The sequence below is a fragment of the Petaurus breviceps genome, unplaced genomic scaffold, assembly GCF_028583685.1.
Source record: "Petaurus breviceps papuanus isolate PSGF00001 unplaced genomic scaffold, PetGlider_PUasm1.0 183, whole genome shotgun sequence".
NCBI classification, from domain to species: domain Eukaryota; kingdom Metazoa; phylum Chordata; class Mammalia; order Diprotodontia; family Petauridae; genus Petaurus; species Petaurus breviceps.
Genome location: NW_027185791.1, coordinates 15581232 through 15603134, shown reverse-complemented (window position 1 = coordinate 15603134; position 21903 = coordinate 15581232). Strand labels below are relative to the sequence as shown.

Here is a 21903-nt window from a genome sequence, read left to right as displayed (position 1 = left end):
CAAATTAAGATTTAAAGACACTCCAACTGCAACATTCATAACACGAAGTTAATGACCTTCACTAACACACAGATTCTATTTTGAAATACTCTTACGTGCCAAGAGCTTTTGAACTGCGTTAGGGATTTGCTGAAACATTAAACATAGAAACAGCATTGAAAAAACTACCACCTTGCATTTATTTCATACATTTTCCCTTCAGTGATGAACCCAAAGTGTTTGGAAATGGACACTACATTCAATAATTGCTTGGAACTGAGATTGCTTTAAGCTTAACCATCCTTTCAAAGTATTGCATTGTTATAATACCAAGAGGGCCTCAAATGAATGATGATCCATTTTTGAAGTCTTCATATTGAGAACAAGTGTTTTAGGAATATATGGACCTGTTGCCAAGACTGATAGGAGGGCAAGGTGAAATTGCACCTAAATTGTCAGGGGTATTACTAAGGACCTTTGGTTATTTGGTTATTGAGCCAATAATCCACAAGCACTAGCACTTATATTTCAGACCAAACCTCTACAGTCCTGGATTACTACTCCCAAATTTAGGAAGGGGAACATTCTGCTGTATGAAAGAATAACAAAGCTTCTAGAAGTTCCTTTATTTCAGACTAATTTCCCCAGAAGGATTCTGATCAGCTTTCTAAAATTTTTCTCCCACATGACTAAGTTTTGATGGATGTTACCCAAGAAAATGTCTTCTAGTAAGGTTTTAAAAACAGACTCACAGGTAACACTTGAGGTCAGCTGAGGGATGGATATCACAAACAAAAGCAATAAGAAGCCTTGTTTCTGACCCATGCTGTTTTCAATATCATCAATCAATCAACTATTCCTGTTTAGGGGAGTTTTCACAATTCTGGAAATAATAGACTAATAATTTTCTTCAAAAACAAACACACCCAAATAAATCAAGGAACTACTGATACATTTTTTTGTCCAAATCTGTGATTTTATTAGCATCAGGACCTCCCTCTACCACTGGAGATGTGCAATTGCTTGGCAACATCTAGTCTTAGAGAGTTGTCTGTTCAGTGGCTTGGCCAATAACATAGGCAATATCTTTCAAGACAAAAAACTTGAACCCAAGTCTTGACTATGAGGCCAGCTGTCTATGAACTAAACATCAAGCTATCTTTGAGAGTGTTCATACCAAAGCTACTTTTTCAGTCACTTGGCTCTCATATTGTTGTTTTTTGGAGGGAGGGTCCCAATGTAATTGATTTTGACCAACCATGTAGTTTTTCATTCTAATTTTAAGTTATTTAAAGGACTTGAGTTTATTGTATCCCTAGAACCAGCAGCTAACAAAAAATATACTGTAATTTTAGTTACTGGTTTGAAATAGGTCATAGGCAGATATTTTTGTTTTATCTTCGATCTATCTTAAATGCATTTCTCATATAGGTGCAAATACTTTCATGTACAGAAATAGCTGATCTTTTCTATTCTTTTTTAAAAATAAATGCTCTTTCCAACTGTCCAAATTTATGTATATATAGCTTTTTTCTTACAATCTAATGTTTAAGCTGCAACACAGGCACAATTCTTGTTTATAATACAATGACATCTTTCAGAAATAAGGGAAATTCAGAATTACAACTTCATTGTAGGATCTAACAGAAAGAGAAGGGAATCTGGACACGTCAGGGCAATTGATGAACATTAATGGTTTAGAGCACTGACAAGATGAAATAAGCAGTTTTAAAATCTAAGATTTAGAGAATTTCCCCACTATAAAATCCCCTGTTGAAATAGACACTTTTCTCTAGAACAGTGGTTCACAACCTTGGGGTCCATGGTATAATAAGTTACCATAGGGGGTTTCTATGACTCCATATGTGCACAAAGCATTATCATTCTGATCTCCACAAAGTATGCAACATAAATATTTATAGTGACTATTTTTGATATCATATGTCTGGAATTTTTTTATTTTTTGGAATGATAGAATTTCTTTTGCTATTGTGATAATTAAATGCAAAATCATTCAAAGACTATATGAATACATATTAGCTTTTTGCCATTCTGCCTTTTCACAATCAACAGGTAGTAAAGAAACAATTACTATTATGTGGGGAAGCTTTGAAAGTTTTAGATGTAAAGAGGGTCCTTGTACATGAAAATGCTGGAAACCACTGCTCTATTACAAAGGCTACTTTTTAGTATCCTTCTTTGGAATTAATTGGAATCCTTCAATTCTAATAGCTTTAGGGCAATATTTAATCAATGAATAACACAATTCTTTTAAATGATGCCATCAACATGGAACAGAAAATTCCCACTATTTTATTGCTTGGTGATGACATTCTTTGGCTTAAAAACATCTTCCCATTGTCATTCCTAGAACATTTAGCTAAAAATTCTTTAAATAATATCTTCAACACCATAGCTGTATATATGCTGAGTTCTGGCTCACATAAAACACTATAGGTGTTAGATATGCAAGAGTTTTCACAAAAGCATCTTACTGCTGAACCAATGAAGAGGTTACTATGGCATAGTTGAAAGGGTGTTAGATTTAAGAGTCAGGAGACCTGGGTTCAAGTTCTGCCACTTACTAGCTCTTTCAGAACAGGCAACTCGCTTAAAACTTCTTAGAGCTGATTTCCCCAAATGTCAAATGGGGAAGGTGACACTTGCACTACCTACCTACTGTTGTGAGGAAAGTGCTTTGCAAACCTTAAAGTGCTATATAGATGTGAATTATTATTAATGAAATAACATGTATAACCCATGCTATTTCAACCACCATTTTGGAAGATTTGTTGGTTACAAAACTGCACATACTAATAGCCCAAGCAATACACTTCTTAGGCACCAATGTCCTAAGTTCAATGATCATTTCCCCTACAAGACTTAAAACATAACCCCAAATAGATGTCATATCATTAACTAATTCACCAGATGGCAGGATGAAACAGGGAAAAGGCAACAAGGGTGAAATGGCATGTTTTATTGGATCCACTGCAGAAAGAATGAATAATCTCCACAATAAGGAGAGTTATTCTATCAAAACTCTGGCCTGCCTACCACCATGTCTCAGACAGCTTTTATTGTAGATCCTGGTAATTCAGATACAGTCAATTTGGGGTTAAAAAAAGACATCAAGGATCACTGCTTCGCACTAAAGAACAAAAATATATTTCAATAGCTTGTTTTTCTCTCATCAGTGGAAGAAGCCAAAGACCATCCTGAGCCAAGGCATAAGTATCTCCTACAGGCAGGAATGGAAACACTGCAAACTGTTAAGAATGAAATTCTTTCACATCAGAGCAGGAATTTTTTTCCTTTACTTTTGTTTCCAAAAACTGAGTCTTGGATTATGAGAGTGCTAATCTTATAAAGTCATAGAACTCAGAGTCACAAGGGATCTTAGGGATCTAATCCAACCTGCTCATTTTACAGATGAGAAAAAAGGGGCCCAGAGAATGGATGTCTTGTCCAAAGCCACACAGTTGGCTAAGGACAGAACCTGGACTAGACTCCAGATGTTCTAAAGACCAGTCCAGTACTCTGCAATAACACAAAGTTTCTCTAAGATGTAGAGTGTTTCATGACTAACTGCTTAACTTTACTTATGTTTTAGGGGTTCCAAACACACAAAGAAAATACTTTAGAGTATGTCCCATCTCAATAACTGGCTTTCCACAACAGGACACCATTATTTCCATCACAAATAAGTCAGTAATTTAAGTTCATTTCAGAGCTATAAATTTAAGACCCTTCAGCTAATGGAGCACAAAAGCACAACCTGGTTAAAAAACAATGAAGCAAAAGTAAGAGATGAAAATACTAAAAAAGGGCTATGTTGCCTTACAAAATCCTTCATTGCAAGTAATGACCTACATTTAGTTCATAATATGGGTAATGACAATGAGGTTCATGAGTTTTAAATAATGAAAACCTGATTTGCTAACACTCTCCACTAAAAAAGGCACACGAAAGCATGTCAACATTTTAAAAAAACTGAATGTTGTTAGAAAAAAACATATCTTTTAGTTTGAGACCAAACTAATCTTGATGTTTTTTTAATCTGAAATTTTTCATTATGGCAAAATTCAAAAGTTTTAATTTATATAGGCCCTGCAACATTATAGGGTGAACTCAGAGAAACTGATAGCCAAATTAATCTCAAAACTCTGAATGAGATTCACTGAGTAATCAAAACAAAATCATGCTAATTGCAGCTTAATTGAAAATGCTACTAACAGGGACTAAGAAGAGAAAACAAATCAGGTGCATACAAATGAAGAGATTAAAATGGGCAGAGGGGGAAAAAAAGCTATGTTCAAGACTATAAAAGGGTATTGCATGCACCATTATTTTGGAAAGTGCTTAAAATTTTTTTATAGCATCCCTTTAATTTTCAATTCTACACCAGTACCAGCAGACTGTGTAAATATTTTGGTTTCTCTGAAAACTAAAAATTAGTTTTGCCAAATCTAGTAGGCAATGTCCAAGTCTACAAAGTCCATAAAGTCTTAAACAGCTTTTGCCTTTCAAGTAAACCCCATTCCCCCCCTTCCTCCTTTTAAAAAATTTTTTGGTAAAACCAAACTATCATTGATTTTAAGGAGCCAAAAAAGCTTTCCAATAATAACTAGTACTCTTCTGTGCCTGCTTCTCACAGAAGAAAATTGTTTCCAGAAGGGGAAAAAAAGTGCTACAGGAACACAGCAACATTCAAGCCATTCAAAACAAAAGGTAGATTATTTAATGCATTAACGATGTTAATCTGAAGATAAATAAATCCACAAGAGACTTTAAAAGTTTGAGATCTTTTCCTTTCTTTGCAGAGAGAAAACTTTTGAAAGTATATAGGACTGAAGAATTCAAAACAAAATTTAAATTTCTTAATGTCCAGATAAAACAGTCTGAGTCCTCCCTGCCATTCTCACATTTTCCAATGGCCAAAGTGGTGGTTCTTTCAGTTTAAAGCACAGAAAATGTTAATTTCAAGAATAACTGGATGGCTTGCTTCCTGAATCATCTTCTTGTGAGCCCATACTCTGCAGAACAGGAAAAGAAAGGTTATTTTTTTTTTTACTCTTTCCATTTATTTTTCTCATTTATAAAAAGTTACAATACTCTTTTTTATATAGTAATCTCACTTGTACCAAAAATTCCTTTCAAGGAATCAAGCTTCCCTAAATAAAACTGTCGAATAGTCATGATGTCAAGAACTGAAAGCCCTACTACCAAGCCACAAGACTGTTTCTCTTTTACAATACATAACAGGCCACTCTGGTATCTAAATATTACAATAATCTGAAATCCTAATTCTATTCCACATGTGGCCATAAATATTCTTTTCTCCTCCAGCTTCCCACTCCCCGTGTTAAATAAAGAGAAGTAACCACCTTTTGCACAAACTGGGGATTCACTGTGATTTCTTGATCCATGGCCTTGAGCCGCTCATCAAGCTCTATACATTTCAGCATCTGAGATATAGGAATTTATACTTAATATGATAAAAGGGAAATTGGCTTAAATTACAGTTTGTTCAAAATATAAAGACAATAAAACATATTAACCAAAACTACACTGAGATTAGGATTGCAAGTCTCAAAACAAATCATTTTTCTTACACAAATAAACATAGTATACATACTTTTATTCTCCCATCATCATCACCTACACACCTAACACACCCACAAAAATGTACATGATTTCAAATTCACTATGAAACTTTGCTAGGAACATAGCAGAGAAAAGCCAGCAAGTTGCCTGGGCTCTCCCCAGTTTCTCTCTGAAAGAACGTTAAATCAAGCCTCTAAATGGATTCTGGTGGGACAGAACCTATAAAAAAGATGGAGTGAAACAATTTTCCAGTTTAAGATACTTTAGAAGGACTTCAGGAAAAGTCTGTCTCACTTGGGTAAAAGGGGAGGGCAGCCTAGCACAGGCAGTGTCCAGGCAAGAGAGCAGGAAGCCCTTAGCCACAGCACAGATCAGTAACCAAGGCTCCTCAGTTCTGGCTCAGCAGGCTTAGTGGCATAGCAGGCCAGCTGTGAGGTCTCCAGCCCCAGCACAGGTGGTCAACTGCTAGCGCCAGAACCCAGGGCACAACAGGTGTGATTAGGCCAGGCCTCCCCTGCACAGTGGGCAAGCTGCTAGCACGTGAGGATGCAGCGCAGAAAGCCAGTGAGCAGGCCCATGGCCCCAACACAAGAAGCTTAAGAGAATGCCCCCTGTGCCCCAAGAACAGAACTCAACCTTAAAAGACTCAAGATAGGCTAAAAAGCCTTCTTGTAAGAGCTCAAAAAGGATTTTAAAAATCAGAGAGGCAGAAGAAAAATTAGAAAAAGAAATGAGTTATGCAAGAAAGAGTCAACAACTTAGAAAAGGAAGGACAAAAATTGACTGAAGAAAACAATTCCTTAAAAATACAACTGGCCAAATGGGGAAAAAAAATCCACTGAAGAAACAACTCCTTAAAAAGTAGAACCTGGAGGGCAGCCAGGTGGCGCAGTGAGTAAAGCGCCGGCCCCTGGAGTCAGAGGGACCCGAGTTCGGTTCCAACCTCAGACACTTAACACCCACACAAAAAAATTAGCCGTGTAACCTTGGGCAAGTCACTTAACCTCAACTGCCCTCCAAAAGGCCAAAAAAAAAAAAAAATAGACCTGGGGGTGGGGGGCTTAGGTGGCCCAGTGAATAGAGCACAGGTCCTGGAGTCAGGAGGACCCAAGTTCAAATTTGGTCTCAGATACTTAACACTTGCTAGCTGTGTGACCTTGGGCAAGTCACTTAACCCCAATTGCCCTGCCCTCGCCCCTCCAAAAAGCAAAAATAAAAAGTAAACTGGCCAAATGGGAAATGAGGTACAAAAGCTAATTGAAGAAAATAATTCCTTAAAAATTAGATTGGGCAAGTGGAAGCTAATGACTCTATAAGACATCAAGAATCACCCAAACAAAATCAAAAGAATGAAAAAAATAGAAGAAAATAGAAACTTTGCTAGGCTTACATTTACCATTTAAATCAGCTTCCCTAGCACCTCTAAGTTTAAAGTATTTATGATTTTAATGCATTCAAAGACTTGAATGAAAAAGCAATCTATACAAGAAGACCCCTCTATTCCCCACTCCCTCTAACTACAGGTAGTCTTCAGCTGATGAAGACAAGTACATATGAAAGGACATAGAGAAGTTGCTATGAAGTCAACTGCCCCTTGTTTCCTAACTCAGAGCACACAGGACACTAATGTACTTTATCCTGGGTAGATTCTGTGAGCTAACAAGTTACTCCTGCTCAGGAGGGCTGCCATTGGAGCTCACCCACCCCAGTCCTTAACAATGCCATCACCACAGGAGGTACTCCTGTTAAGAAAGGAGGGAGGAACTGAAAGGACAGAAGTTTATGTGTTCCTAACATTCTGAGTTAGAATATAAAATGCAGTTTGCCACTGAAACACTGTAACTTTTAGTTATAGCAAAAAACAGTACCAGACACAATATGAAACGAGTAAGCTGGTCTGGAAACCCGATCACCATTCCTATAAGCCTTGCACCTATAAGAAAACGTATGCATGCTGAACTACACATTCATAAGCAAACTTTTGGAACACAATTCATTAGTAATCTGGGAAATGCCTGCCCCTGGTTCTAAGAATGAGTTCTTAAGGCACAGAAATAACCCCTGAAAATCTCAATAACCAAACTAGAACATCTGACATTAATGTTTTACCTCTTGATCAATGTTATGAAGCATGGCTGGATTGTTGTATTTTTCAGGATTATCATGGAAACTGACCATACCATCCTTTTGATTAATACTTGCAAAAATTTCACCATCTTCTATCTATAAATAAGAGGAATCACAGAAAAAAGAGCTTTATTAAATGTGCTATACCAGCCATCAAGGTAAAAATTGGTGACTCTTCAATTACAAGCCTGCTCATAACAGCTGGACAGTTAATTTTGACTGTGGTTTTTAAAGGAAGAAAATCTTATAACACCTCTGCTAAATGTACTGCCAGGGTTAAATGTTCCAATTTGAAAGGCAAAGGTAGCAAATTTCAGTAACTAATAATTCCATTAGGGACTGTGATGGATAGCAAGAAAAAATTCAGGAATACTAAAATGTCAATGTTTACACATAAACACATTTAGAGCATGACTTTAATGGAAGTACAGGCAGAGGTGTACATACATACAAAGCTGGAAAGACTTCACCTATGGGCCTAATGATGGACGCCATGTGCTGTGCAAAGGCTAGTCTAGCTTAATTTGGAGAAGTTCATCTCCAAAAAGCTGTCAACCAGATTGTGAATTTTTTTGGCCACAAGATATAAAATTGTCTACTAAAGGGAAGAGGAACTGAAGTCTGTTATCAGTGTGGGGAGTCCTCATGCTCTCCCTCTTCTTCTGGCTTCCTTCAAATCTCACCTAAAGTCCAACCTTTTATAGAGAGCCTTTCTTGACCACACTTCGAGCTCTTTGAGAGCCAGGACTGTTTGCACCCCCAGCTATCACTACCACATAGTGCTTTCATAAGTGCTAGCTGACTGACATTGATGAAATCTTTTGAAGTACTACCGTTCATATGAATTCTTGCCTATTAGTAAGTGGCCAAATTTCATCTACATAATTATCTCAAGAATGACTTTACTTACCATGTGAAGGACATATTTTTCTGCCTCCTGAGGTCCTGACAATTGTACACGACTTGCCATATCTTGTAATGACAATGTTAAAAATGTCTGAAATTGAGAAGCAGAATTTGGACATAATTAGATACAATAGCTATGAGGAATGTATTTATCGCATAATTCCACTTATCTCAGTGGAAAACTATTCTATATTCTACTAATATGCTAAAGTACTTCAAAATAAAATCTCTGTGTAGTGGAATTTGAAACTGAAAAATCCATACCCTCCAGTGGATGAAGTCATATGGGAAAGTAGAAATTTCAAACAAAAAAAAAGCAATAGGTCATTTATTTTTGGTGGCACACAAGAAATCAACACTCCACTTTCTCTCCCTTGAAATTAATGACCTATCTCCTTCTGATGTCCAACACTGATAAAATGAAGGTTGGAAAACACCTTTTATACCACTGGCTACATTTCTAACATTTGCACTTTTAGATTTGGGTATACACACATATAAGTCAATGTTCTTTCAAAGTCACTCACCAAAAAGTCTATTCATTTATTCTGTTACCGCAGCCATTTGAGTTGACAAAATCAAGAATCATGCACAACAAAATGGGGGGTTTTTTGGTCCACAATTGTGCTTTCATCAATAAAAGAGCTCCATGGTAAAAGGAACTACTTCTACCAATACAGATCTAAAATAGTCCTGTAATTTTTAGTCCTAGAGAGCTACCTGAAAGACGAGAGGTTAAGTGACTTAACCATGATCATAAAGACATAAAGTCAGAGTGAGTACATAAAACTAGGTTGTCCAGACTCTCGGCCATGTCTCTATTTTCTCTATGTCACAAGGTTACTCGTGGAAAAAACAGAAAAGTAATTAAAGGATTAAAAGTGAGCACACTTCAAAATAGCTAGTTGGGGAAATTTTTTTCATATTTTAAAAAATATAGCTCTTTATCCATGTACCAAAATTTAGTCCCATAGTACTGATGATCTCATCTCATATAATGGAAAAGCTTGTTTCAATGACAAACATGAGAGTGTGTTTCTCATACTGAAGGTCAGAACGCTTACAAATTTCAAGGGAGTAAAATATGGAAACTGGTCCTACTTCACTAGAACAACATCTATTGATACACCTCACCTTCAGTGCCCTGTCACTTGGTCTGCTCCTCAGTCCTTCCAGTCATTCTGTACCTGCTTTTCTCTCTTCTCCTGGCTACCCAAACCCAATCCTAAAAAGGTGAAAACCCAACTATCTTCCTAACAAATGAACTCCAACCACACTACTTTTGGAGCAGAGATTTTGTAGAAACCTTAAAAGAAACCTGCGACAAAGTATGAGAATTCATCTTACCTTTGTTAGCCTTTGAATGTTCTTCTTATAAAGAGAGGACAAACACTGCTTAACCAGCCCCATGTTGTTATCTCTAGTGAAAGTTTCACTATGTTTGTTTACCAGATTTCGGAGTTCTGACGGATTATTGGTTGAATAAACTTGTGCTAATTCATGGTAAGCATTGCTAAGGGGCTATAGTTTTAAAAGGAGAAAACAAATCAATACACAAAGTTAGGTATATAGAAAGCAAACAAGTGGTGATGTTCTGTAAGTACAAGTAATGTATAAGAAAAAAATCATTAAAAATACAAACAAAAATGAGGACAAAAGACTGCCTAAATAATGCCCTTCTGATACAGCACAACTATAGATATTACAGGTAGGTGAGGCAGACAATTTTTTTTCAAAATGAAAGTTAGTGTCAATAAAATTTTCTAACTATCTCCTGGTAAAATGGAGCATATAATTAATTATCAAGGCAGTATGCTGGCTTTTCTTATACTGTTAGAATCCAACCTTTTTCTAGCTGTTGATCATCCAAAGGAAGAAAAACAAAAGATGATATAAGATGAACCACATCAAGCTCCCTCACTGGAATTAACAGGATAAATGGTTTTGCTACGAATATCACATTAATATTATAACTAAGCTGTTAATTTATGCAGAAACAAAAAGTACAGGCACTGTCATTAGGAAACTATGGAATATGACAAGAGATCAGACCCTGGGTCACCTGCAGGACCCAAGCGGCCCCCAAACTATTTCTTGAGAAGGGCTGCCATGTACCCTCCCCTTGCTCTTTCATTCCTTAGTCAGAATGTTGCTTCAGCTAGTGTAGGAGTAAACTCAATCTGGATACTTAACAGTTTGCCTTGTTATCTTCAACGAGCTGACTTGAAAACCCGCCATCAAGAATCCTGACCATGTGAAATGCTGTGCTCTGTGTATGACTGGATCATGGGGGGGCAAGGGATCTAATAAACAGCTGTGGAAGGACTCCCCCCATGAGGAATTTCCTCAACTGGAACTTAAAGCATTATAAAGTCAGCAAGCAGAAACAAACTTAAGTCTGATTCTTCATAAAACACAAAACACACTATGCAGATAGTATTGAATGAAAGAATTCTCCTTTACATTGACTTTGCAATGACACTAAATTTATTTTTATCTGAACAATTTTCCTAAGTAGAACAGTTGGGTGTTTTTTAAGACACTCACCTTAATGAATCTACCAACAATCTGAGAAGTGTATTTTGGCAGCTGTTGAACTTTGCCCAGTAATATCAAAGAAACTAGAATATACTTCTTATAAGACTCCAACATAATATGACTGACTGCCATGGCAGGAGTCGTGATGGCCTGAGCAAGAAAAAGATGTTAGATTTAGCAATAAATGATAACAAAAGCTAACTTCAGGTTTGCGAATCTCTTTAGATACATTTTTCTCATTTGATTCTCACAACATTCCTGTGACATAGGTGCTATTTTTAACATCTCCATTTTACAAATAAGGAAACTAAGGCTGAGAGAGGTTGAGAGATCTGCCCAGAGTCACAAAGCTAGTTTCTGAGACAGGATTTGAACCCAGTTCTTCCTGACTCCAAGTTTAGAGCTCTACTACCGCTGTATAGTGCCTCGATAATAGCAGATACAGGTGTATTCTAGCAAGAGCTGGTAAATCACTGAGCATAGGATTCTTCTTGCTTAAGATTCAATACTCACATGAAAGATACATGCCTCACTTGTCTGGTAATGTCATTCTGCACAGTTTTCAGATAACTGAAATTTCCCCTTCAAGTTCCAAATTCTGAACTATGGTGAATAGTTGTAGTGCCTATCTCCCCACTTTCTTTAACAGAGATACATCCTTTAAACAGAGGATAACAAGCCCAATAACCACATTCCTGATGACTCAAGCACATCGTAAAGTGTTAGAAAGAACATGGGAGCAGCTCTGCTGAAAGATCCTGAGCAAGTGATTTAACCTGTCTGTGTCTCAGTCTTCTCACCCCTAAAATGCAGACACTATTACTTCCACCTCGTGCACAGGGTTGTTGTCAACACTATACATGGAGTTGCTGCTAATGAATAAAACGCCCAGCCACAAACTTCTATGTCTTTAGAACTATGTCTATAGAAGTGCTAAATTTGACAATGTGAGCAATCAAATGTTTAAAAAAATATATTATTATTTTTTTTTACATGCAACTGGGAAATAAGATATATAGGCACTGGGGTATAGAGATCCATCTTGCCCTACTGGAAAGTTGGAGGGGGTATGGAGGAGGATATAGGAGAGAGCAGATTAAGGGAAGGGGTATACAGTGGGATCACTGTTTTGGGGTGGTGGGTAGGGGAAAGATGGGGAAAAAATTTGTGGAAGGGGCGACTACGTGGCACAGTGAATAGAGTGCCGGCCCTGGAGTCAGGAGGACCTGGGTTTGGATCTGGCCTCATACACTTAACACACACACACACACACAAAAAACTAGCCGTGTGACCTTGGGCAAGTCACTTAACCCCAGTTGCCCTCCAAAAAAAAAATCTTGTGGAAATGAATGATGTAAACTAAAAATAAACATAAAATTTTATTAAAAAAACAAAAAAAGAGTTAAAAATAAAGATCTCATTTCTCAAATATATAGGAAATAAGACAAATTTATAAAAATTATAAAAATAAGAGCTATTCATCAATTGATAAATGGTCAAAGGATACAAACAGATAGTTTTCAGAAGAAATCAAAGTTATCAGTAGTGATATGAAAAAAATGCTCTAACTCACTAATAATTAGAGAAATACAAATTAAAACAACTTAACGGTACCAACTCATACCAATCAGATTGGCTAACACAACAAAAAAAGGAAAATGACAAATGCTGGACAGAATGTGTAAAAATAGGTATGCTAATGCGCTGCTGGTGGAGTTGTGAACTGGTCCATGCATTCTAAAGAATGATTTAGAACTATGCCCAAAGGGCCATAAAATTTTACATAACTTGACCCAGCAATACCACTACTAGGTTTCTATCCCAAAGAGGTCAAAGAAAAAGGAAAAACCATATTTACAAAAATATTTAGAGTAGTGCTTTTTGAAGTGGCAAAGAACTGAAAATTGAGGGGAGACCACCAGTTGAGGAATGGCTGAACAAGTTGTCATATATCATTGTGATGGAATACTATTGTGCTATAAAAAACGAGGAACAGGATGGTTTCACAAAAACTAGGAAAGACTGATGAACTGATGCAAAGTGAAGTGAGAGAGAACATTGTATACAATAACAGTACTGTAACAATAATCAACTGTGAAAGGCTTAGCTACTTTAACCAATACAATGACCCATGACAATCCCAAAGGATTCATGATGAAAAATGCTATCCCCCTGCAGAGATAAAACTGATGCGATAAAACTCTGTGCAGACTGAAGTACATTTTTTTTCACTTTTTCTTTTTTTTTTCGGGGGGGGGGCAACATGGCTAATGTAAGAGTGTTTTTAATGGCTTCATATAATAGGCATCATATGGGTGGAGGAAGGAAGAGAATTTGGAACTGAAAATAAAACGCTTTTAGAATGATCATTACAAAACAAAGTAATAATAGCAGCTAACATTTATGTAGCAATTACTATATGCCAGGTACTGTGCTAAGCACTTTACAATTATTTCATTTTATCATCATAACAATCATGGGAGGTAGGTATTATTATTACCTCCATTTTATAGGTGAGGAAATGGAGGCATATAGTGGTTAAGTGATACAGCTAATAAATGTCTGGGGGCCAAATCTGAACTCAAGTCTTTCTGACTCGATATCCACTGTGCCATCTAACTGCTTTCTCTGTCTACATTATTAGTTTTCCATTTTACTCTGGACCTGTGATTTTGTAAGTAAAGTTTTTAGTGGAAATAACCTCTACCAATAACATATCTGTGACTGTTCTGCGATTCACAATCTCAGACCAGGGGCATTATTAAGAAATTAAATCAACTGCCCCAAGTCACACCAATATGTGTCAGACAAGACTTGAACAAAGGTCTTCCTGACTGAAGCCAGCATTTTCTATCCATTATCCTGACTCTCACCAATTTTTTATTACAAGGACCATATCTACTTAGATTACTTACAGCTTGTTCATTAGAATCACAAGATCTTAAGAGTTGGAAAAGGCTAGTTAGAAATCATTTAATCCAATCTTCTTATTTTATGGATGAAGAAAGAGAGAAATGAAATGATTTTGTGTAACAGCTACATATGGCTGAGCCTCAATGTCCTGACCTATAAATTCACTGGTCATTCTGCAGCTATGTCATGTGAGGTGCAAGGTGGTCAACTTGTCAATTTTAAAGTACTATATAAATGTAATTATCATTACTAGTATTATTACACCATCCTAACTTCCTTAATTAGGACTATGACCCTTTAGGTAGTCTTTAGATTATGGTATTTTTATCCTTAAAAACCAAAGAATCAAAGAGACTATCAAAAAATTTTAAATGACCATTAAAACAATGTTTAATGATAACTTTTTTTAAAAGAAAAGGAATATCTACCCACAAAACTCTAGTCTCTTAGAACAATCTAATACATAGAACTGCGTTCCGTTGGTCATAAAAGTTAAGAAATAATTACCTGTTCATAAAAGTAGAGTGCTCTTTCAAAGTTCTTTAACCCCGTGTAGATCATTCCACCATAGTAGTAGTAACATAAAAAGTGCTTTGCATCATAAGCCCCATTCTCCTTACAAATGTCCATCATATCCACATCCAGATAGGGAAGGGCAGGCTTAAAGCATTTTGCCAACAAACAAAGCTGTAAGAAAAGTCCAATGCATTAAATTAGCTTGAATAAAAGCAGTAATTTCACAGAGTAGGATTTTTTTTTTTAGGAGAAACGGTATTACTATGTTTAAGCTTACATTCATTATATTTTAAAAAGTTAAACTTGAAGGGGAAAGCAGATTATTCTTTTAACTATTCACAAGCAATTGACATTACTGCATTATATTCAGTCAATTGTTTATCAAGATGGACAATTAAAATAACTTCAGGCCTCCAGTTATAAGTAACCTATCATCTTTTAGATCAGTCTATTCTTCTTTTTGACAATTCTAATTGCTAAGATCTGCCCTTGCCCCCCGCCCCCCATCAAGCCCATCTTTTTTTTTTTTTTTAAGCAATCGGGGTTAAGCAACTTGCTCAACGTTACTGTAATGGGAATGCAAATTTGGAAGATCTTCCCTGCCCCTAGGCTAAAGTGCACCAGAAGCCTGGGGAGGGAGGCTTGTTTTTCAGTAGATACTTCTTGATTGGCCAGTGAGTCAATAAGGTTGTTACATTCTCTGAGCCAGGAGAAGGCTATATAAGCCCTGATGTGTAGCTTTGTTTTGGGACTCACTTTGAAAAGTGTTCTGTGATTTGATCTGAATTCTAGGAAGCCGTTGTTGAGAGTCCCCCGGCTTTGAAAAACCCAGAATGTGGAAACCCAGATGTTGACTGGGTACGGATGTAATGGTTGGACAGTTTGGAAATCTGTCTACTTGATGTTTCTGTCTTGATAATTATGCCTGTATACTTTGAGGTTCAGGGTGCTGACCTTTTCTCCTGAACAAGGTAAACGATATATGTCTGACTGATTAAAGTAAGCTTGTTAACCCATTTTGAGTTGCTTTCCTTTAACAAAGCAGATCCAAGAACCTGTGGTAGCTGCAAACCCTGAGGACGCTTGGGGTGCTTGCCGCTACAGTTACACAGCCAGTTATTTCTGGGTGGGTGCTAACTATCTGAGCCCGGATTTAATCCCCAGGTCATCCCGACACTGAAGCCGTGCTCTTACTCACTGTGCTACCTGGCCGCCCCCATCAAGCCTATTTTCTATCTCTTTGCAACTACTCTATATATAGTTCTACCCTCTGGAATAAAGTAAAAGAAAATAATCCTTAAAGTCCTTCAAATACTTTAAATCTCAAATTTTGAACAGATGGCCGATCTTGGAGTTAAGAAAATCTGGGTTCAAGTCTTGCCTCTGACACATATAATAAATGATATGACCAAGAGCGAGTCATAAACCTGTAAGGATTCCTAGCCAATTCTTTTTTTTTTTTTTTTGCCTTTTGGAAGGCAACTGGGGTTAAGTAACTTGGCCAAGGTTATGTGTGTGTATGTGTGTGTGTTGTGTGTGTTAAGTGTCTGAGGCCGGAAACAAACAGCCGCCCCCTTGCCAATTCTTTAAGAATATAATTACAAATGACCTGCTTGTTTGCACTGGGAGAAGGCATTTCCACATCAAGAATTCTCCAGACCATCACTGACAAAAAGACTACTTTCAGTGCCCCAGCCCATTGAGAACTCCTGACAAGACCATGCCACTTTTCTTCTTTCATCCTCAATTACCTGCTCAAGTTCCTACATACATCTTTTTAAGTCCAAACTGGCTCATGACTTTCCTAGGTATCTATATCTGTTTCTTTTGAGAGCTCTCCCTTTTCTTACTCATCCAAATAATTTCATCAAAATTTCATACCTGAGAGCTTTTCATCCCTATCCCTGTAAGATTTTGGGCCATGGGATTAGTCAATTCTCTCCAAAACTTAAGGCACATATCAGACTACGCCTCACTGTCCTCTCCTCCTCTAGCAGTGCCTTTGAGATGGAGGAGACATTTCCTTTGAAGATTCCCATGGTTTCTACTTCAACACCCAGTTCTCTTCCTTAGTGGGCAAAATCAGGTCCGGAATACCATTCCCCTTTGCTACTTCCATCTTTTGAAGAATTAAGTCATCAGTAAGGCAAGCAACAAATATATTAGCTGCTCAGATTTAGAAAAGAAAGTATTTCAGCACATATGAGATATCGGAATTCTTCTATCACAACTGTATCCTACCTCTGTGCTATATTTATGATGTTTTTCTTCTTTCTGGATAGATGGTCCACAGCATATTTCATTCACAATACCACCTTTATTTCTTTTTTCAATTTATTCTATCCCAAATATTTTCCTACAATACTTCTGGATTTCCTCATAGGACTATATACACAATGCTAGTTTACTGCCTATTTTATCCATTTTTTTCTTCCTTTGGAACAAAGTTATATAATCCCATAGTCACATTCTGGTCAAGTCCTATCCTGCCAAAAGTCTTTTCTGTGCCCTTAATTTTCAGTTAAAAGATAAAATCTGCAAGTCTCCATGAAAATAATGGCTACCAAAAATAATTTTATCAGCCCTAAGCAGGTAGACGATAAAAATCCTATGTCTGGTTCAATGGTCCAGAAATCCAAATTCCAATCTCAATTCCATTCAATAAACAATTATTAAACACATGCTATGTGTAAGAAACTGAACACAACATACGGAATTAACACAAATCCGTAAGACCAAGAAGCACTCCCCAGTGAATAAATGGACAAAGGATATGAACCTCTTAACTACCACATGAAAGCCAAATCACTTACTATAAGATAAATGCAAATTAAAAACAACATTCTACCTCAAATCTGTCAGACTGGCAAAGGAAAACAGCAACTATTGAAGGGGCTATGAGGGACAGGAACGTTAATAAAGAGTGCATTGGTGGACCTGAACTAATCCAACCATTCTGGAAAAAAATTTGCATTTATACCCGAAAAGTCACCAGACAGTGCCCACATTAAGAGAAAAGAGGTTAAGAACAAATGGAAAAATCTGTTGGTTAGCAAACATTTACCAAGTTCTTCCTATGAGCAAACACTGTAAAAGGAAAAATAAAAACTATATATGCTGAAACAAAGCAGGTGAATGTCCATCAGTTGGGGACTGTAAGAATCAAGTGTAGTTTATGAACATTATGGAATACTGTGCCTAAGAATCTAGGAAGATGACACAGTAAGAAAAACTTGGAAAGACTTGTACAGAGAGAGAATGAAATGGATAGAACACGGAGAACGATCTGAACAATGACCACAATAGACTTCAGAGTTCTGCTCAATCATGCCTTCAGAAGAGTAAGGATGAAACACGCTCCCACTTCCTGTCAGAGAGTTCACGGTTTGAAGGTAAAAAATAGGACACAAATCTTCAGACACAATCGGGACATTGACTTGTTTTGCTTAATGTAGCAGCAACCACACTGGGACACCCAGGATGGCTGCTAGCACAGGTTCTCAGACCTGCTTTACTAGGAAAGACAGCTGTTTAAGGGGTCGGCAGTCTTTTTTAATCACATTCACTAGTGCTGGGGAATAGTCATCACCCTGAACTTCAGAGAAAATACAGAGAAATAAAGACCAACCGACAGGGCTCTGACTGCCTAAATATTGCTATACACTTTACATACATCCCTGGAGAGAGTCTTTACATCTGAGCAGTTGGGGAGCTCTGAACATACGACCACTCAGAACCTTTACCAGGGAATTACAAGATCCTCCTCATCATAACAGAGTCACCAAAGTAAAATACCAACTCAGGATATATATACACTTCTCAGAGTCTGAAGGCATCACAACCTTGGGATTCAGTGTCTAATTAGGAATTAGCAAAAGAGGTGAAAGCCTTTCTACAAGCAACCCTCCCTTAATGGGCTCTACCAGAGGACTATTAATGGGTAGGGAAGAGCTTAAATCCTATTAACATTACACTAAACTATGCTGATTTGCATAAATGTGGATTTCTATTTTGGGTGGAAGAGTGAAGAGTGAAGTAAGTAGATAATGACAGAAGTATTAAAAGTACAAAGAAGAAAACAAAAGGAAATTGAGGATACCCAAATAAGGTAATTTTGTTACTATCCTGTAAAATTTTATATACACTCAGAAAAAAATAAATTATTTATATCAAAGTTCACTGTTATATATACAATCATCTTTTCTGTTATTTTTTGTGTAGTGAAATATTTATAGGGTCAAAGACTTAGGAAGGCCACTGGAGGCCCCATCATCTGACAGCTCAGGAGCCTAAGTGACCTACCCAAGGTGACTCAGATAGTGTCAGACACAGCATTTGAACTGCATTTGGCTCTCCCTCTAGGGCAAGTGCTCCCGACGCCAGGCTGCTCTGCCTCACGTGGATGACTTTAAAGTTCAGAATGAAAAAGAATATTTTCTCAAATGTAAAACATATTATTGAACTAAAGGGAGTTTCCACTCTCCCTTTTCCTCACTCAAATGCCAGGTACCAAATTCAGGGCCAGCACTGCTGGTCTAGTTCTTCCTAGAGAGGCGAGTCAATATGGATTCTAACACAGCCCATAAAGGAAAAGGAGCACTGGGTATGGCCGTGCCAAGGAAATGTGGAAGAGGAAACATATCCTAGGGGAGAAGCCACTGGAAGAAGAGGCTTCCAAACCTGAGGGCAAGAGCTAGGAGCCTTAGGCTGGGCCTCAGGCCCCAGGCAGTCATGGTCCCTCTTTCAGCCTCAGTTTCCTCAATTCTAAAGTGGGCACAGTAAGAGCAGCCAGCGCCCAGGGCAGCTGTGAGGAGTGCCCGGCGTGTGGTGAGCACCGCATGAAAGTCAGTGGTTATCACTACCCCCCATGGACTTTACTGCAAACCAGAAAATAGTGAGCTTTCAGTGATGTGTTTTGGTGGTGTGAAGAAGTTTCTTCAGAATAATTTATTTAAATGACTATAATAAAACACATAGCAATACAAAGGAAATAAATTATAATGAAATTCAATTCTAAAAATATTTTTTAATCAAATGCTTTATTAACTTCTGGTTTACGTCATTCATTTCCGCCAGATTTTGAGTTACAAATTTTCTCCCCGTTTTTCCCCTACCCACCAACCCCAAATAGTAGTCCCACAGGGTATCCCCTTCTCCAATCTGCTCTCTCCCATGTCTTCTCCCATCCCCCCTCTGACTTTTCCAGTAGGGCATGGTGGATCTCTATGCCCCAGTGCCTGTATATCTTATTTCCCAATTACATGTAAAATGATATTGATAATAATATATGTATATATATATGTGTATGTATATATATATATAAAAAACATTTTATTTTACAACTTTGAATTCCAGATTCATTCCCTTCCTCCCTTGTCACCCACCCTTACTGGGAAGATAAGCAGTTCAGTATAGGTTGTACATGTGTAGTTAATGCAAAACAATAACATAGCAGATATATTGTAAAAGACTGGCTACATTTCCCTCCCTCCTATCCTACCTCCCACTTGTTCTATTCTCTACTTCCATCCTGTCCCTTTTCAAAAGTGGGTGCTTACAACTTCCCTCCCCCCCAGCCTGCCCTCCCTTCCATCATCCCCCCTCTCATCTCCTACCCCCCCTACTCTCCAGTAGGGTGAGATACCCTATTTAGTGTGTATGTCATTCCCTCCCCAGGCCAAATTCAATAGGAATAAGGTTGATCCCTTCCCTTTTGCCTTCCCGTTCTTCTCCTCCATTGTAACCATTTTCCCTTGCCTCTTCTACATAAGATAGTTTACCTCAAACTGTCTCTCCCCATCTCCTCTCTTTATATTCCTCTCTCACCTTTTAAGTATCATCCCTTCCTCTTAAATTGGTCCTGTGCCCTCTATCTATGTATACCTGTAAACATATACACAAACATTCACACATGTATTCATAAGCCCATATCCCCTTCTATATAGACATATATATGTGTGGGTGTGTATATGTGTATATATACATTGTGTGTGTGTATATACACACACACACACATTTCTATTCCCTTCCATTATTCTCATACTGAGAAAGGTTTCATAAATTACAATAATCATTTTTCCATGTAGGGATGTAAATAGTTCAACTTTGATAAGTCCCTTATGATTTCTTTTCCCTGTTTACCTTCTCATGCTTCTCTTGCTTCTTGTATCTGAAAGTCAAATTTTCTATTCAACTCTGGTTTTTTCAGCAAGAATGTTTGAAAGTCCTCTATTCTGCTGAATGACCATATTTCCCCTGAAATATGATACTCAGTTTTGCTGGGTAGGTGATTCTTGGTTTTCATCCCAGCTCCTTTGACCTCCAGAATATTATATTCCAAGCCCTTTGATCCCTCAGTGTAGAAGCTGTCAGATCCTGGGTTATCCTAATTGTGTTTCCACAATATTCAAATTGTTTCTTCCTGGATGCTTATAATATTTTCTCCTTGATCTGGGAATTCCAGAACCTGGCTATAATATTCCTAGTTTTCTTTTTGGGATCTTTTTCAGGAGGTGATGGGTGGATTCTTTCAACCTCTATTCTGCCTTCTGGTTCTAAAACATCAGGGCAATTTTCCTTGAGAATTTCATGAAGGATGATTTCTAGGTTCTTTATGTGATCATGGCTTTCAGGTAATCCAATAATTTTTAAATTATCTCTCCTGGATCTATTTTCCAGTTCAGTGGTTTTCTCAATGAGATATTTCACATTGCCTTATATTTTTTCATTTGTTTGGATCTGTTTAATAGTATCTTGATTTCTCATAAAGTCACTAGATTCCATTTGCTCCAATCTAATTCTGAAGGAATGATTCTCTTCAGTGAGCTTTTGAGATTCTTTTTCCGTCTGGCAAATTCAGCTTTTTAAGGCATTCTTCTCCTCATTGACTTTTTGAGCCTCTTTTGCCATTTGAGTTAGTCTATTTTTTTAAGGTGTTATTTTCTTCAGTCAGGTTGTTGACTCTCATTTCATAATTTTCTTGCATTGTTCTCATTTCTCTTCCCAATTTTTCCTCCACTTCTCTTATTTGGTTTTCAAAAGCCTTCTTAAGGTCCTCTAAGGCCTGTAATCAGATCATATTTTTCTTGGAATCTTTTGGTGCAGGAGTTCTGACTTCACTGTTTTCCTCCTGTTCCATGCTTTGATCTTTTTTGCCCCAAAATAGGAGTCTAATGTTGGGTTCTTCTGTTTGCTTTGTTTCCTTTGCTTGGTCATGCTGACACTCAATTACTTGGCTTTTGGGCTTTTTGCCACAGTAGGACTCTGCTACCAGACAGAGGAGTTTCCAACCAAACCCTGGGGTTTTCTCAGCTGCTG

At 37.5% G+C, this 21903-nt stretch overlaps 1 protein-coding gene across 2 annotated transcripts in view; it reads right to left on the bottom strand.

The window, feature by feature from the left end:
• Nucleotides 1-2939: 2939 nt before the first annotated feature.
• COPS3 (COP9 signalosome subunit 3) overlaps nt 2940-21903 on the bottom strand; it is a 42606-nt gene continuing 23642 nt past the window's right edge. The window contains exons 6-12 of one of the 2 annotated variants that reach the window (XM_069087905.1): nt 14578-14757; nt 11167-11307; nt 9967-10140; nt 8624-8710; nt 7696-7809; nt 5367-5447; nt 2940-5015 (exon numbers count right to left, since the gene is read on the bottom strand). In XM_069087905.1, the coding sequence (XP_068944006.1) occupies nt 4962-5015; nt 5367-5447; nt 7696-7809; nt 8624-8710; nt 9967-10140; nt 11167-11307; nt 14578-14757 (831 nt within the window). In that variant the 3' untranslated portion in view covers nt 2940-4961. The remainder of the gene's footprint in view (nt 5016-5366; nt 5448-7695; nt 7810-8623; nt 8711-9966; nt 10141-11166; nt 11308-14577; nt 14758-21903) is intronic. The other variant, XM_069087906.1, reaches the window with a different exon arrangement.